Raw genomic sequence first — 15010 nt, 5'->3', positions numbered from 1 at the left:
TATTATGTTTAGGTAGGTTCCTGTTATGCCAGATCTCTCCAGGACCTTTATCATGAAGGGGTGTTGGAGTTTTTCAAAGACTTTTTCAGCATCCAATGAGATGATCATGTGCTTTTTCTTTTTCAGTTTGTTTATATAGTGGATCACATTGATAGATTTTTGCATGTTGAACCATTCCTCCATCCTTGGGATGAAGCGTATGTGATCATGGTGGATGATTTCTCTGATGTGTTCTTGGGTTTGATTTCCCAGTATTTTATTGAGTATTTTTGCATCAATGTTCATGAGGGATATTGGTCTGTAGTTCTCTTTCTTAGCTGTGTCTTTGTGTGACTTAGGTAACAAGGTATTTGTAGCCTCGTAAAAAGAGTTTATCAATGAACCCTCTGCTTCTATTGTGTGGAAAAATTTGAGGAGTACTGGTATTAGTTCTTCTTTGAATTTCTAGTAGAATTTTGCACTGAACCCATCTGGCCCTAGGCTTTTTTTTGGTTGTGAAACTTTTGATGACTGTTTCTATTTCATTAGAGTTTATAGGTCTATTTAAATTGCTCATCTGTTCTTTATATTTTTCTTTGTTTCTACTTTATTGATTTCAGGCCTCAATTTGATTATTTCCTGGCATCTATTCCTCTGGGGTGAGTTTGCTTCTTTTTGTTCTAGAGCTTTCACGTGTGCTGTTAATTCTCTAGTGTGACTATTCTCCAGTTTTTTCATGTTGGCACTTAGTGCTATGAACTTTCTTCTTAGTACTACTTTCAAAGTGTTCCATAAATATGGGGAGGGTTGTGTCTTCATTTTCACTGAATTCTAGAAAGTCATTAATTTCTTTCATCATTTCTTTCTTGATCCAGGAATGGTGCAATTGCATAATATTCAATTTTCATGAGTTTGTAGGGTTTCTGCAAATATGTGTTGTTGTTGAATTCTATCTTTAAAGCAGGGTTGTCTGATAAGATATAGGGGATTATTCCAATTTTTTTTGTATCTATTGAGGTTTGCTATGTTGCCGAGTATGTGGTTGATTTTAGAGAAGATTTCATGTGGCCCTGAGATAAAGGTATATTCTTTCGTGTTTGGGTGGGTTGTTCTATAGATGTCTGTTAAACCTAATTGGGTCATAACTTCTGTTAGTTCTTTTGTTTCTTTGTAAAGTTTCTGTCTGGTGGTCCTGTCTAGTGATGAGAGTGGGGTGTTGAAATCTCTCCCTATAACTATGTGAGGTTCTGTGTGATTTGAATTTTAGTAATGTTTCTTTCATGAATGTGGGTGCCTTTGTATTTGGGGCATAGATCTTCATAATTGAGACTTCATCCTATTGTTTTGATTATTATGTGGCAAAGGGACATTTTGTAGTCCACTCTATTTGGTGTTCTATAAGCTTCTTACAGTTTCATTGGTATGTGTGTTTTTTTTAGGTTGGGAAAATTTTCTATGATTCTGTTGAATATGTTTTCTGTACCTTTGAGTTGGGTTTCTTTACTTTATTCTATACTATTTTTCTTAGGCTGCCATCCCTTCTTCCAGTGGGTACAGGTGGGGTCTCTTCCTCTCCTAGTGGATATGGGTCCAAGGTTCCCTTAAAGTGGGTACAAGCAGGTCCAATACTCTAGTGGGTCTCTTAGTGGGGGCAGGAGACTCTGGACTTCTTGGTCCACAGGGGGCAAGTGCACCTGCTGCAGTCTCCAGGCCTGGAGATCCCAAAGTGAGATAGGGGCCCATGCTTACCTTTCCCCTGAGTGCGAGCAGGACTAGCACAGCTATATCAACAGACTCTCAGTTGCTTGGTCAGCCCTGCCTGTAGTCCTCAGGCCAGGAGGTTCTCACATCTCTACATTTTGATTGTTTGCAGTTTTCTGAAGTTCCTTTTATCCGGCTTAGTTAAGGAGTCTTGTAGGTTCTCCTCAATATTCATTCATGACTTCACTGGTCCTGGCTTGTTGCCTAGGTTTCCAATACCGGGCATGATTTTCTTCTTGTTGACTGCGTCCTTCAGTTGCACTAGAGAGATGTTGGTTATTGCCAAGTATGCATGCCACAACTGTATTCTTAGGTTTATTGTGTCATGCTGGTCATTGCTGTGGTTAATAGACATTATAGTGGGTAGGACTGTCAGCTCCTTGCCTCTTTGTTAGTTTATACAGAGTCTTCCGGCACTATGGATCTAGTACTCAGAGGGGAGTTATTCACATCAGCACCAGCTCATGGGCATCTTGGCCCTGTTTCTCAACTGCATGGTATCTTTGGCAACAGGGACTTACCTTATGACAATAAATTGTATGTTTTGGGAGTCCTATGGAAGACCCTGGCAAACAACTCATAAGTGGCCTTCTTGTGTCTGTATTGGGGCTTTTGGTAGGTAGATTTTGGCTCTGGGTGGCAAGAGAGATGATGACCACCTGACTGGCCATGTTGTTTTGATGCACCTGATAGCTTAATAAGTTTTTTCTTGCTGTAGAACTTGTAGAACTACTAGAATTCTATCTATACACATCATAGGGACAGACCAACTTTCTCTTCCTCAACTGTCAGTCTTGGGCAATTTTATGTTCAAGTATAAAATCACTGCTTGATGTCAAGTGTGGGTGGGTGGCCTATGGAAATGGGGTGTTTTTCAGTTAGCTGGCTGTGCTAGCAGGCTCTCAGACCCTGGGACACAGGATAGCGCTGATCTAAGACCACCTCTCCAACCCCACAGATGAGTTCTACATGTTGGCAAGTGTCTATAGAAAAAAAATATGAATCAGCTTAGCCATAGCATCCCAATTTCATTCAAAAAAATTTTTAGTCATGTTCATATTTAAGTTGATGAAAAGAGGCTAAATTTTAAGACCCTCCTTTAATTTTTACAAATGTCATACTGTACAAATAAAATAATTCTGACAAAGTTTTACATATGATTTAATTTGTGTTTCTTAAGAGAAGTATATTGAAATATTTTTGTACACTGCTGCAGATAAAGTGGAAAATTTGAGAAAATGTAAATTTTACATTTAATTAGTTTCTCTCTCTCTCTCTGTGTGTGTGTGTGTGTGTGTGTGTGTGTGTGTGTGTGTGTGTGTAAGCATGCCGCAAAGTGCATATGGAGGTGAGGGGATAATGGTTGGTTCTTTCATTTCTCCATGTGGGACCCAGGTATTGATCTTAGCTCATCAGGCACAGTAACAAGCATTGTTTTTACCTACTAAGCTTGAAAATGTGAATTTTAGAGCAGTTAACCCTTCCAAAGGGAGTGGGTGGTTTCACATTCATTTTAAATACATTTGTTGTAGATTTTGTCACAAATAAAGTATAGAAACAAAGCACTATGAAACAAAAAAGTAAAAATAACAAAATCTGAACTAAAACTCAAAATTTTCTCTTTAAGGTGAATTTTTTACAATTTAGGATGTACCATATATTTTTCATCAATGAAATTCCTCTTTCTACAGTTTAGGAACAAATCTAAAGCCTGGATTGTTATCCTGTGTCTAGAAGACAGTTATTGTACTTTGATGAAGGTTTATGTATTTTTATTTTTATTTAAGTTTTACTTTGAGAATGGTCTCATATAGCTTAGGCTGTCCGTGAACTTTCCACTTATTCAAAAGTGACCTTGAGTTCTAAATGCCCCTTTCTCCACTGGAATTAGAAGAGTATGTCACTATTCCTGGCTAAATATGTTTATTTATTGTCAGTATTTTCTTTATTATTAATAATAATAATCACCATCATTATCATCATTATTATTGTTATATTTTGGGTGGTATGTAGAACTGAACCCAGAGCCATGTACATGATAGGCAATTACTTTACCAGCCCCTTATTTGAACAACTTTTGAAGCTATCATTGTGCCTAGAAGCTATCTTCTAGGCTTTCCACAGTGACAATGTTATAAATTATAAAGATGTATTACTATGGCTGGTCTACATTAGTGGATACATTTCTGGTTGTCTTTAAAGTAATACACTAAGGGTGTGATATTTTGGTTCCTTGCATATGGAGACATATGTTGCCTCTAACATATTCACACACTGCTATATTAAAACATTATACAACTCAGTCCACCATGAGTGTGGTATAATATCTGTATCCATGTGCTCTTGCTTGAACTGAAACTTGAATTGAAAGCATACTGTATGTTGAAAGGAAAGTCACATGCTTCCTTTGTCACAGAATATTCTTAAGTACTTTTATTATTCTTGTTTTACAGTTAGCAAATTAGGGCCAAGGGAAGTCAGTCTACAGGAATGGCTGGGAAGTGTAGGCACAATTCAGTATTAAATCTCTACTGATTGCCTAGCAATTTGGTTTAAGTATACCCCCACATTCTGTCCAGCATTTAAATTAAGAACCTTAATTTAGATAAAGGTCTATATCTACATTTTTTCTATGTGTCTCTAAGTCTCCTCTTGTGTTATCTAGTGTCCTCTTCTCTTATACACTATTGTGAAATATTTGCCAGTTTCATTCAGAGGAGTTTGAAATTCTTTATTTTGCCTATTGTTTTGCATGGACTTAAAGCTCTTATGATCCACTGGATGGTGGCATTGCTATTGACTATCAAACCCTGTTTATGTGGTCAGGATAATAACCTTGTCACATGTCTCATCCCTTTTAGTATAATGGTGACAAATTATATATAAATAAAAATTTAGACCAGAGTATATGTATTTAAATAGGACAATGTTGAATAAATTTTGTTCTTTTCTAATGAATATTTTAAAAAAAGAAATACTATTGCCTGTATTTTAAACCATGTATTTGATTCAAATTCACTTATGCCACATCTCTAAACTGTCAGTGTTGCTATAAAACAAGTTTAAATTAGATGTTTGTGTGAACAACCAATGTATCCAATTCAGATAAGAACTCTGAGAACTTATGAATTTTAGGTAATATAAAACACTGCTTTAAATTGCCAAGTAACATTGTGTAGACAGAGCATTTTATTACATTGTGTGCATGTGCTTATGAAAACTTGTTTCTTTTTCTTTTATTGAAACAGAATTTTTTCATACAATATATTCTCTTTATGCTTTCCTTTCCCCTTACTCCTCTCAGTTCCTTCCCAGTGCCCTGCCCATCTGGATCCACATTCTTTCTGTCTCATTAGAAAACAGACATAAAGAATAATAATAAAATAAAATAAGATAAATACAAATCAAATTGAAATATGACAAAATAGCTCAACAAGAAAAGGACTAAAATAAAAACACATGAAATGTACATAGATGCAGAAACACATACATTTGCATACACAGGAATCCCACAAAACACAAAATTGGAAGCCTTAATAAGGACCTGTATGGTATAGGAAAGAAAGAAAAGAAATAAAGGAAGGAAGAAAGAAAGAAAAGAGAAAGAAAGACCAAACCTCCTTGGCTTACCATAATTAGACAAAGACCCTCCAAAGATGCTTTTGAGTTTATTTTGTGCTGGTCATATACTGCTGGCCATGGAGCCTATCCTCAAAGACTTGTTTGTTTCTCCAGTGAGATTCCCTTGGAGAAAAAGAAATTTTCATTTGCAAATGGATATCAATTGGAGATGGAGTCTTGGTTAGGGATGGAACCATGTGTCTACTTCTCCTTTTATCTCTAGGACTCCATCAGGTGCAGACCCATAAAGGCCCTGTGCATGCTGCCACAATCCCTGGAAGCTTGTATATATAACAACTTGTGTCTAGAAGGCCTTGAATCCTTGGCGTCTTCCATCTCCTTCTGGCTCTTACTCTCTATTTGCCTTCTCCTTTTCAGAGTTCCCTGAGCCCCGAGGGGAGGGATTTGATGGAAACATCCCTTTAGGGCCGAATGTTCTGATGTCTCTCACTTTCTGCCTATGGTCTGGCTGTGGGTCTCTGCACTCTTATTTGTTCTCATTAGGAGGAAGCTTCCCAGATGATGGCTGAGCACGGCATGGATCTACGAGGATGACTGAATGTCATTAGGTGTCGATTTACTGCTACATTCCTTTAACAGAACAACAGTATTTGGTTTTCCTTTAGGTCTGTGGCCTATCCATTCTCAGATTCTTGGCCATCTCAGGAGTGTTGGGTATAGATTCCATCTCACAGAGTGAGCCACAGCTCAAATCAGACAGTGACTGTTATTTTCCTACAAGCTTGGTGCTTGTATACACATGGAATTGTATACTCACACACAGACACAAATTCCTACATATGTGTACATATATATGTATATATATACACACATACACATACCCACTCAAATATACACACATATTGAACACACACATATACAGATATATATGTACATAAACTCATATACATACTCAAATAAACACATAGACTTATACACGCACATATACTTAATTATCCACATATACTTACATTCATACATATACACACACACACATACATATGTATACATACATAGACACACATGCATACATATATACACACACATGCAAAAAAACGCCCAAACATGGTCATGAATGAATCCCCAGGTAACCAGATTAACTTCCTAAATAATCAGTTGAGTGTATATCAGCTGGTTGAACAATTTTGAATGAAGATCATTTTGTTGATTTCTATTGTCCACAGAGATATAATAATCTCCAAGTAAGTGAATATTTAATGCTTTACAAGGAACATATACACCCACCCTCCCTGAGATTAATAATGTCTGAGTGGAGTTACAGAGAAGAACTTTGTGTCCTACCAGATATAGTCATTTTTACTTGCACATCTTGTAAATTCAACATTGGATACACACACACACACACACACACACACACACACACACATATATATATACACACACACACTTTGAAACACAATCCACTCTGAAACTAACTTCTCTCTTTCCAAGATTAATTGTGAGTAGCACAGTACAGAGTAGCATATTAGCAACCTTGCGCTATTTGGTCTTCTGCTGCAGATGACCCAGGATGATTTCTTTTCAATTTGAGGGTCAGATGATTTCCAGAACTCGGCCAGATTCCCTTCTCAATAACACAGTAGCTAATTATTCACTATTTCCCAGAAAACACAGGCTCTGCAAATTCCTCTCCCAGTTTCATAATGATTTGTGTGTGTGGTGCCAGGGATAGAATTTAAGGCCTTGTGCACGCTGGGACACACTCTGTCACTGAGACTTTGTACACACTGGGAAGCATTCTGTTACTGATATACACCCCCAAAAGTTCTGTCTTCTTGTTCCTCCTCTTTCAGATTTTGACAGATATTAAGGATAGTCAGGGTTCTGTTTCTGATAGCAAAGAGTAGTGATAGATCTGCCACTGTGTGGCAGATTGGCAGATGAACTTTGTATGCCAGGCTTAGGGAGAATTTCAGGAGCCTGTTGATGACCAGGGTTCTTATTATACAGACAAGCACCTTTCCCCCTTCTCTTGATGAACACAGAAATGGGAAAAAGTCATGTGCTCACAGGAACCACTCTCATATATGATTTACTTTGAGGTAAATTAAAGTCCTTAAGTGGGATTGACACATTTTTATTCCTCAGATAATTTCCCCAGACTGTTATTTCTCAAAATCAGGCTTGGTTAAATCTTGAGTTGCTAAGATGAACTTTCAAGGGTAAACTTGAAACCTGATGTATCTGATGATACAAGAAGCTTCACATACTTTGATACATAACTTGCTGGAGGATGAGAGTGAATTTGTCTCAACAAAAATAGATGTATCCACAGCATGCTTACAAGAGGATATCATCTAGTCTAGACATCCAGAAGGCCATTCCTACCCTCAAGATTAGCAACAATCAAAATGACTTTTCTGCTATTATTTTCTCTGTCATAAGCCTGGAGTCTGTGTAAGTAAAATATATCATTTCTTAAGATTTCTTCTTGAGAAACCTACCTAGGAGGTCTGTTGTTTACATCATATCCTCCCCACCTTTTACCCTCTCCAATTCTACCCGGGCCCTGTCCCCAGTCCCTCTTTCTGTAAGGCCTCCTGTCCTTTTCTAAAACAAACAGACAGTGTAACCTCATATTTAGTATTGAACAGCATTGGCTCAGTAGAATGTGATGTGCATCATGGGAAATCCATTAGGAGACTGCAAACCCTGGAAAATTCTTATCAGAAAGTCAAATAGACATAGTCATTATGTATATTCTCTCCAGACAAAATAAGTTATTTTACCATTAATTAAGAAGCATCAAGGCACTGTTTGTAACCTAAAGCTTGTCCAAGATTGGCCTGGCAATTTGTAAATCATCTGTGTTTTATTTTTACTCAAATAAGAATTAAACATCTTTAGGAAGTTATGTTACACCATAGAGTCAGACACCTACTGAAGCTCCCACCTGTTAAACATGAGGTGTTTTGTGCTAGGAGGGAGAGATGTTAAGTTCCTTGGATGTTTGCACCTTAAATGTTGGTTAAAGCCTCAGAAACAACTTCCTAGGGTTTCACAAAGCTCCCATCTAGTTCCCCCAGAAGTATTTCTAGGAGTTCATAGAATAAGGGCAGTGATGCTGACACATTTTTAAAAATGCACACCTCAAGGAAAAGGAGGGAAGAGAAATATATTCCGTTATGTTCAACAGGCCGGGGGGAAGCTTGTATTTTAAATTTCCATTTATTTTTAGATTTTATTGGAAAAATTAAATTGAAATCTTAGAGAATCTCTCAACTAGGCAATACAAAGAAAGATATTGCCTTTGTTTTCTCTTCTAAGACCTTGGGTAAATCTATTATTGGAGAGCCCGACAATTTAAAGTCTTTCCGCCAATGCCCCCTTAGCAGATGAGAGGTAAACTTTGTTCTGGAGTGAATTATGAATTGAGGAGGCAAGAGGCACTGGAATGGGATAGCTAGGATTATGGGATTACAGAACCACAAAACCAGGCCCCACAATAAATTCATGGCTCATTTTTGTTCTGACATCAGATTAATTTTCACAAAAACAACAATGAACAAGGCAGTAAGGTCAGGTTTAGCTATTTGGATCTCAGATCTTGTAGAGAGACCAGTGATTTTGAACCGAGATTCAATATTGAGTTCTTAGTGTCCATTATAAAATACTTGGTTTCTCTGCCATGCTATATTTTGAGAGGACTTTAATTATTGAAGGCTTCATAGGGTTTGGTCTATGGATAATAAGCTATAATACTATAATACTTCACATAAGGTGAACAGTAATAAACATGTTCAAATGACTTATAATCTTATGATAGATTCTGAATGCTCAAAGTCTGGTTCTATATTTTCAAGAACAATTATGCATATTGTTTTCCCTTCATTTTGCAGGAAAATGTATGCAAATTTCTATAAAAGAGAATAAGAACCTATTTACATAGCACATTCTTTAAAAAATGTTCTCCTTGACACTGGCTTCAAGTTTCAAAGACTACACTTACTTATTAACCAGAGTCAGCTGTAGAGAGAAGCAATGGAGTGAGATTCTCTTCAGAATTATGATTTCTCAGGATATTAAGTTCTTTCTTATATATTTTTTAAAACCCAAATAAGTGTGTTGTTCAGTTAGCAATAAAACACTGGGTCTGAGGTGATGGAGTGTCAGCTTGAAGATAATGATGTTTTATTGCTTTATTTAATTGTCTGAATTTTTCTTAAGTGTTTGCTCTTGGCCCTCTTGTGTTTCATTTTTTTGTTTTGCTTTTTACTTTTTATTTTATTTTTAAATTTAAATTAGAAACAAGGTTGCTTCACAAGTCAGTTCCAGGTCCCTCTCTGTTTCCCTCCCCTACTCCCATGCCCTTCCCCCAACCTCCCCAATATCCCATCATTTCCCCAGGGAGGGTGAGACCCTCCATTGGGGTGTCCATAGTCTGTCATTTCATCCATGGCAAGCCTAGACTCTCCCCTAAGAGTTCAGGGTGAGAGTGCATCTGACATTGTTGGATGGGAGTCCAAAGTCCATTTGTACACTCCGGATAAATACTGATCTACTGCCCAAGGCTCAATAGATTACCTAGGCCTCCTCACTTCGTTTTTTGTTTGTTTGTTTGTTTTTTGTTTTTTAGGTATATAAATATTGGCAAAGGGATGTAGAAATGTCAGAATGCATCTAAAATATTGACTCTACCTGTCATAGTATCATCTGCCTTTTCTAACCAGACACAAATTGTGGGGCCAAACATGACTTTGCTCTCCCAGCAGCATCTGAGGGTGATGATGTGCCCGGAGCTGGGATGTGTTTACTGCTTCACCCTCTTTAATCATGCATAGAACCACAACATATTATATTTAATTGTATTTAGAAAGGAACCAAAAGGACACTGGTATATGATATTGGATTTAGTGTAAACACATGTATACAAATTTCTGATGACAGAACATAAGCTATACTCAATACTTGATTTGGTATGACTAAGACAGATTAACTTATGGCCATACCAACAACGAAAACAAGTAGAAACACCAACTAAACTAAGGTTGAATGTTGAATAGAGTGGCCTTACATGTGCTATTTAATCTTCTTGGACTTTAATTTCATTCTCTGTCAAATGATACCAAGATATTATGTTATACAGATTAGAATAGAGGTGTGTGTGTGTGTGTGTGTGTGTGTGTGTGTATGTGGTGTTTATATCTTGACATTTCATAAGTGTGAGCCACATGATGAATTAAAAAACATTTAGAATATGAACTACTACTATATGCTGACACCTTGAGGAAAAGTTGATGTTTTATTTGTTAGCAGTATAAAGGATCTACAATGTAGTCATTTCCCTCTTTTGTTAGATTTGATGTTTCATAGGATCTCTATGGTTATCTGTGGCTGGACCCTACACTGCTTCACAGAGCCAGTCTTCCATCCTAGTGCTTTTCTTCCCGCCACCTTCCACACTACAGAATACCATTTACCTAAAAGGATGCGAAGGGCATACACTTTTCACAATGCTACTGTATTTCCTTCTGCCTAAGTTACTCCTTGACCAGATTATGGCCCTTCTTGGAGCCAGATCTGAGCCACAGGTCTTTTAGGTCACTGCTTCTGACCATGATTAAACCCAGTGCCAAGCTGAAAGAGTTGCCTACAAAAGAGCAACTGACCTGTTTTTATCACCACTAGCTATGTTGGATTGCTTCATTCTCAATCATGAGTTAACATCTGGAAATAGAAAGTTCTAGTCATTTCCTCCTTTGTCACTGTATCACAGTATCCTATCAGACTGTGTTTTAGAATTTAATTTTTCTTCCTGTCTCTTCTCTGGTGCTTTCTTTTGTCCACTTGGACTCACTGTTGCAGTTGCCCATCTTCATTAGTCAACTTTATCTTATCTGTTCCAGACAGTCTCACTGTATCAACTGGGAGCAAACAGAAGTGAACAAATAAAGATATTGTTGCCATCACTCCTCTACTGCATAGCAGCATGATAAAGCCATGAAAATCAACATAGAAAGGAAGGCAGGAGGATCTTTGCTCTCTCTACTTTATTCCATGGTGCATTTTACAAAAGCTGGACTTCAGCTGAATCCTTGCTCCTTTTCCCTTCTTGTTTTAGATATTACCCTTTAGGGAATGATGTACTCAATGCCACAGAGACAATAAGGCAGCAGGCTGAGATCCTGAAGGGAGGTGGGGTATGGAATTGCACTCCTTAAACAACACCTGCTCTCAAAGCCAGCTGGACTGTTATGGGACCAGAGCTGATCTACTGAGTCCCTGGACTAGAACCTGATATAAAATCTATTTTCACTTCTGATACTATATCTATACATTAATGCATAAATTTCAATGTATCTTTCCTAGAAGTCCTCCCCCTCATCAACCTGTTGTTTTATTTTGCAGTAATGAAAGTGGAGAGGAAGTGAACACCAGTCTGCTGAAGAGTTTTGGAATGCCGGTGCTAACTGCTTGCTAGATTTCACTCATGCTTTTCAGAATGATTCTCTGTTGATGAGTTCAATCCAGCAGATACACTTGAAAGGTTTGCTGCAGCCACATAGCATCTCCACACTCATGAAACCCAGAGCAAGATAGTAGACCTGTAGCTTCTTGCATTGCCGTTCAAGCCTATAATGCCTTCTATAAAGTTGACAGCAATATTAACACTCCCCTATATTTACAGCTAAATAAAGAGAAATTATACCTAAATACAAGAATGACTGTGACTATTTTTCCAATGGTAGTTCTCTTTAATGTATATGTTATTAACTGAATCTATTATTGAGAGTGAATCTGTGTCTCAGAGAATGCTGATAGTTTAGGGTCTGTCAATGAAACTGTAAATTAGAGAAAAGTGGTACTCTTCATAATGCATGCTGCTTCTCAAACTCTTCAGGTTCTGGCATGTTGTATGGACTGTCCCAAGGATAGTCTAAGGGTAAAGACCAATATTATGCTGGCATGCCTTGAATAGCCATGTCTTTGCTTATAGCTACATGACTTCTATGAAAGCCATCTCCCAGTTGGTGCTCCCACAAAGCAAAACTATGATGGCAGTCCCAGAAGCTCAGCAGTAGTACAGCTGCTGCAAGCCCTGTTTATTATGCTCCATTTGTTTCCCAGCTGTCACCCCAGCAGTTGATCTTACTTTCCTTTAGTTATTTCCTTCTTCTGCCCATCAGCAAAGAGTAAGACAACATTCACCAAGTCCTCAGCAGTTCTGAGCAGCAAGCTTCAGGTAGCAAAGGAGCCTTTGCAAAATCTTTTTATTTAGAAACAATCTTATTTTACATATCAATCCCAGTTCCCTCTCCCTGCCATCCTTCCATACCCCTACTGACCCCCCCATCCCATCCCCATTGACTCCCCAGAGAGGGTGAGGCCTTCCTTGGGGGATCATCAAAGTCTGTCACATCATTTGGGTGGGGGCTAGGCCCTCCTCGGTGTATGTGGGCTCAAAGAGTATCCTTTCATGGAGAATGGGCTCCTAATGTTCATTTGTGCACTAGGGATTAATACTGGTTCCACTGTCAGAGGAGCCATTATAGGTTTAAAGAGAAATATGGCACTAGAGAAATGTGTAGAGACCCACAAGGATGACCCCCAACTAAGAATCTAAGCAACAGTGGAGAGGCTACCTTAAATGCCTTTCGCCTATAATGAGATTGATGACTATTTTATATGCCACCCTAGAGCCTTCATCCAGTAGCTAATAGAAGCAGAAGCAGACACCCACAGCTACGCAGTGAACCGAATTCCTAGAATTCAGTTGTAGAGAAATAGCAGGGATGAGCAAAGTGGTCATCAAGACCATACTGGAGAAACCAAGAGAAACAGCTGACCTGACCAAGTAAGAGGACAGGGACCCCAGTCATAAAGCTGGGGAACCAGCAATGAACTAAACCAAGCCCTCTGGATGTGGGTGCCAGTTAGTTTATGCAAAATCTTTTTGACTTGTCCTTGGCATGTAACTCACACTTCTTGAGAGTCGGATCTCCACTACTGCTTCCCTTGCCACTGCTACATTAGCCCAGCAACTCCACTCAAGGGAGGTTGCTATGAAGGAACAAGAAGGATCAGAATGCTTCATTATCAGGCATCAGTTGGTACCTGAATATATAAACTTCTTTTGGTTTCCTCTACTAGTATAAGAAATGGATAATATCTTCTTGGAAAAGTTCTCTGCTCATCCACCTTCCTCAAACAACTACATCATCTCCACGAACAACTTAATAGGCCTTAATATACTGAGTCTTGTTGTATACTAGTTAATATAAGTTAAGATGAATTTGACTTCATATTCATAATGGGTGATTCTGTGAGGCAGATAATATCATTACTTATGCTTTATGTTTTCAAAAGTAGGCATATTCAAATGACTAAATAAATAGTAAATGGTACCCTTGAATGAATTGGTACAGGAGACAGCTTCCTGAACATAACACCACTAGCACAGACAGTGAGATCAACAATTAATAAATGGGACCTCCTGAAACTGAGAAGCTTCTGTAAGGCAAAGGACACAGTCAGCAAGATAAAAAGGCAGCCCACAGAATGGGAAAAATATTCACTAATCCCATATCTGACAGAGGGTTGATCTCCAAAATTTACAAAGAACCCAAGAAGCAAGTCTCCAAAACACCAAAGGATCCAATTAAAAAGTGGGCTGCAGAAATAAATAGAGAATTTTCATTAGAGGAGTCTAAAATGGCTGAGAGGCACTTGAGAAAGTGCTCAACATCCTTAGCCATTCGGGAAATGCAAATTAAAACAACTCTGAGATACCATCTCACTCCTGTCAGAATGGCTAAAATCAAAAACACCAATGACAATTTATGCTGGAGAGGATGTGGTAAAAAGGGGAACACTCCTCCATTGCTGGTGGGAGTGCCAACTGGTTCAGCCACTTTGGAAATCAGTATGGAGATTCCTCAGAAAAATGGGAATAAACCTACCACAAGACCCAGCAACTCCACTCTTAGGCATATATCCAAAAGATGCCCATTTATACAACAAGGATGTCTGTTCCACTATGTTCATAGCAGCATTATTTGTAATAACCAGAACTTGGAAGCAACCTAGATGTCCCTCAACCGAAGAGTGGATAGAGAAAATGTGATACATTTACACAATGGAGTACTATTTAGCAGAAAAAAAAACAATGGAATCCTGAGATTTGCAGGCAAATGGATGACACTAGAAGAAACCATCCTGAGTGAGGTAACATAGTCACAAAAAGAGAACATGGCATGTACTCTCTCTCATATATGGATTTTAGACATAGATCTGGGGAGTGCCAGCCTACAATCCCATGGCCAGAGAGTCTGGGAAACAGAACCTTCATTCAGTGGCTGATGGAAAAAGAGGCAGACTCCCAAGGCTAAGCACTGAGCTGAACTCAAGAAAGCCAGTAACAGAGAGGGAGGGCTGATGACCAAAGGGATTAAGACTGGGCTGTTTTAACCCCCAGAAACAGCTGACCTGACAAGGGTTAGCTCTTGAATTCCAGGCATCAGCCTGGGAATCCAGCATGGGACTGATCAAGACCCCCTGAATGGGTGTGTCAGTGAGGAGGCCTAGGTAATCTATTGAGCCTCTATAGATCAGTATTCATCCGGAGTGTACACATGGACTTTGGACTCCCATCCAACAATGTCAGATGCACTCTCACCCTGAACTCTTG

General features: G+C 38.5%; 1 protein-coding gene across 36 annotated transcripts in view; it reads left to right on the top strand.

Moving 5' to 3' along the window:
* LOC101837871 (muscular LMNA interacting protein) overlaps nt 1–12036 on the top strand; it is a 248602-nt gene extending 236566 nt beyond the window's left edge. For 35 of the 36 annotated variants that reach the window (XM_040740387.1, XM_040740375.1, XM_040740380.1 and 32 more), the window contains 2 exons: nt 600–638; nt 11731–12036. In XM_040740387.1, the coding sequence (XP_040596321.1) occupies nt 600–611 (12 nt within the window). In that variant the 3' untranslated portion in view covers nt 612–638; nt 11731–12036. The remainder of the gene's footprint in view (nt 1–599; nt 639–11730) is intronic. The other variant, XM_021229363.2, reaches the window with a different exon arrangement.
* Nucleotides 12037–15010: the final 2974 nt, after the last annotated feature.

Source organism: Mesocricetus auratus, unplaced genomic scaffold, assembly GCF_017639785.1.
Source record: "Mesocricetus auratus isolate SY011 unplaced genomic scaffold, BCM_Maur_2.0 Super-Scaffold_100691, whole genome shotgun sequence".
NCBI lineage: Eukaryota > Metazoa > Chordata > Mammalia > Rodentia > Cricetidae > Mesocricetus > Mesocricetus auratus.
The sequence above is the reverse complement of the archived record's forward strand: the minus strand, read 5'-3'. Positions and strand labels throughout refer to the sequence as shown.